At 37.6% G+C, this 3,131-nt stretch overlaps 1 protein-coding gene across 1 annotated transcript in view; it reads left to right on the top strand.

Moving 5' to 3' along the window:
- The window catches only part of PPM1D (protein phosphatase, Mg2+/Mn2+ dependent, 1D), a 49,512-nt gene that overhangs the window by 18,434 nt on the left and 27,947 nt on the right, over positions 1 to 3,131 (top strand). Inside the window, exon 2 of the mRNA XM_006899455.1 lies at positions 600 to 828. Within this exon, the coding sequence (XP_006899517.1) occupies positions 600 to 828 (229 nt within the window). The remainder of the gene's footprint in view (positions 1 to 599; positions 829 to 3,131) is intronic.

Raw genomic sequence — 3,131 nt, 5'->3', positions numbered from 1 at the left:
CGCACAATGGAATACTATGCTGCATTAAAAAACAAGGAACTCATGCAATATTATTCAAAATGGTTGACTCTGGAGAACATTATGCTGAGTGAAATATCCCCGTCACAAAAGGACAAATATTACAGTATTCTTTATGATAGTAGATATAATTTATCACAGATGGTCCTACAATAAGTGAACACTAAAGATTTTTGTTACATTATGAAGTTTTTGATGTCTTGATTAACAGGTTAACACAAACTCTTTTTGAATAGCTTTGAAAATATATTTCTTTTATATTTCCCCTTCTACTGTTTTGTTTGTTATGTGCTGTTGAGTCTGAACTGACTCAGCTGACCCTTTAGCAGGTTTTCAGAGGCTATAAAGCACACCCGAGAAGATTGTCTATCTTTTTCTTGAGCAGCTGGTGGACACGAACTGCCTGACTTTGGGTAGACTGCACAACTCCTTACCAGTAACTACCAGAGCTCTCTCAATTTTTCCCTTTTTTAATTTAAATTTTAGGATGCTAATTCAGCCAGCATATGTTACTGTTTGTTTTCTAACACAGTGTTAATGTTTATACTTGGAATAATAAAATATTTCATTTCATTTTACAGCAGATTGGCCCAAGACCATGACAGGTCTTCCCAGCACATCAGGGACAACTGCCAGTGTGGTCATCATCCGGGGCATGAAAATGTATGTTGCTCACGTTGGTGACTCTGGGGTGGTTCTTGGAGTTCAGGATGACCCGAAGGATGATTTTGTCAGAGCTGTGGAGGTGACACAGGACCATAAGCCAGAACTTCCCAAGGAAAGAGAAAGAATCGAAGGACTTGGTGGGAGGTAACCATTCTATTGTTTTATCTTCCTCTGTTGATCTTACTTAGTTCTGTTTTGCTTTTCTAACCTGAATGACCTACATCTCCCTTCGAATGAAGTTCTTTTCTTTTGCAATGCTGAGGTTTTAGTTTTCCTGATGTGCTACCATGTGCATGTATTTACCTTTATATTTTTAATTGACTTAAATTTTCTATAATGCTTCTAGTAACAGTATATATGAGGTCTTTTTGAAAACCCTCATAGAAATATTGGTCAGCATAACCTTCTTTATAATCTAGACTAAATAACCCTTATAATTCCAGAATAGAACACTTTGACTTTGACTTTGGGAAAACAGTTTTAAATTAGAATTATCTTTGAACTTTTCCCCCTGTGATATCTAAGATTTATGGAAAACCTTTCTTACTGCTTTTCTTTATTTAAATTAGTATACCATATCAACTCTTGTTGGCTGTCTTGTTTTCTAACATTTTTAAATTATGACAATAGTGAAAACCCCCAAAACTATCCAAATATTTTTCACGTTGGTGACCTAATGTCTAGCTGTAGCAAATGACCAGAATGCAAGACAAGAGTAACTGGCTACAGTATCTTTAAGTATTACAGCTCGAGACTTGATTTTGTTCTTCAGTTCTTTCAACTTGAGAAATTCCAAATGCATTCTTCCCTTTTGATTTTCTGACTCCAGCTTTTTACACATTTTGTTATAATACTTTACTTTGTTTTCCCTAGCTGTCCTTTTCAATCCCTGTTCATCTCTGTTGATTTGGTTTCTCAGTGTTGTAGTGCAGTATTCAAAGCCTCTCTCTGTGATAACATTTTGCTTTCTTCATTGAATTCTTCAGTAATCCAATTCTCTGGTGGCCTAATGGTAAGAAGCTACCCTGTAATCCCAAAGGCATGCAGTTTGAATCTACCAGCTACCAAGAGAAGGAAGGGCATTCTCCTCCTGAGTGATTTATAGGGTCTGACAACCCCCTGGAGGGTCAGCTGTGAGTTGGTTCTGACCTGACAGCACGTAACAACAATAATGACAACCAGCAATTTTAAAACCTAAACTGTATGGAGGGACATCATTTCTCTTTTTAGATGGCCACCTTTAGGAATATTAATAATTATACATTTTCCATTATTGATTAGAAGAGTTACTATTATATTGCTTTAAACCCTTAAAATTTACCTTCTCTAACTTGTTTTTGTGGTAAAGGTGAATAAGGAGTGCCTACTCTATAATAAGGTATAATTTTTTTATTTCAAAGTGATTGTGAATTAATTGTGATAGAACTTTAAATGGAGTATGACTTTATTTTGGGAATTACAGACCCCGGTTTCCTTACATGCATGCACTTTGGCTGATGCAAAGATCAGATACATGATACATGAGCTGCTACTGGATACTGACTGCTGTGGCACAAAAAGCTTATCTAAGCTGCATTGTTCTGCATGTAACCATGTAGTCTTGTTTACTTAAAAGTAAACAGTCATGTGGGAATGAGAATTAGAAAATGACTTCTGGACTCTGTAAGAATCCTTGCTGAAGACACCATCATTAGGGAAGCTGCCACATTGTTTCCTGTCTGGTATCCATCTGCAAATCTAATTGAATCTGTTGTCAGGTGATGGTCTTTTGATCCTATGAGTTGTGAGGGTCAGTCTTCAGACTTGCAGACAGGCCACTATGGGTAGCCATGCAGATTGGGTGTGACTACACTAAATAACCACATAAAGTGATCTCTTTTTTCTTTCTATTTTTTTTTTCTCTCCTGTTCATGTGGGATATATTTTTGCTATTTAGGCTTTATTATTATATGTTTTATTATTGATGAGTCTGAACTTTGGCTGACTCTGAGGAGAATGGGAATCCCAGAACACTTGATTGTGCTGATGAGAAACCTATACTTGGACCAAGAGGCAGTCATCAGAACAGAGCAAAGAAACACTGCATGATTCAAAATAGGGAAGGGTGTATGCCAGGGATGTGTCCTGTCTCCATACCTTTTCAACCTGTATGCAGAACAGTTTATCCGGGAGGCTAGGCTCTATGAGGAGAAATGTGGGGTCAAGATTGGTGGAAGATCTATCAACAGTCTGCATTAGTACTCTTTTGAGATTGGAATGGAGGAAAAAAGCATTTGCAAGATCTATCATGCAGTCGTCAGAACAGAGCAAGGGAACACTGCATGGTTAAAAATTGGGAAGGGCGTACGCCAGGAATGCATCCTATCTCCATACTTTTTCAACCTATATGCAGAACAGATTATCCGGGAGGCTGGGCTCTATGAGGAGAAATGTGGGGTCAAGATTGG

The sequence above is a fragment of the Elephantulus edwardii genome, unplaced genomic scaffold, assembly GCF_000299155.1.
Source record: "Elephantulus edwardii isolate Elephantulus edwardi_28Jun2011 unplaced genomic scaffold, EleEdw1.0 scaffold00257, whole genome shotgun sequence".
NCBI lineage: Eukaryota > Metazoa > Chordata > Mammalia > Macroscelidea > Macroscelididae > Elephantulus > Elephantulus edwardii.
The sequence above is the reverse complement of the archived record's forward strand: the minus strand, read 5'-3'. Positions and strand labels throughout refer to the sequence as shown.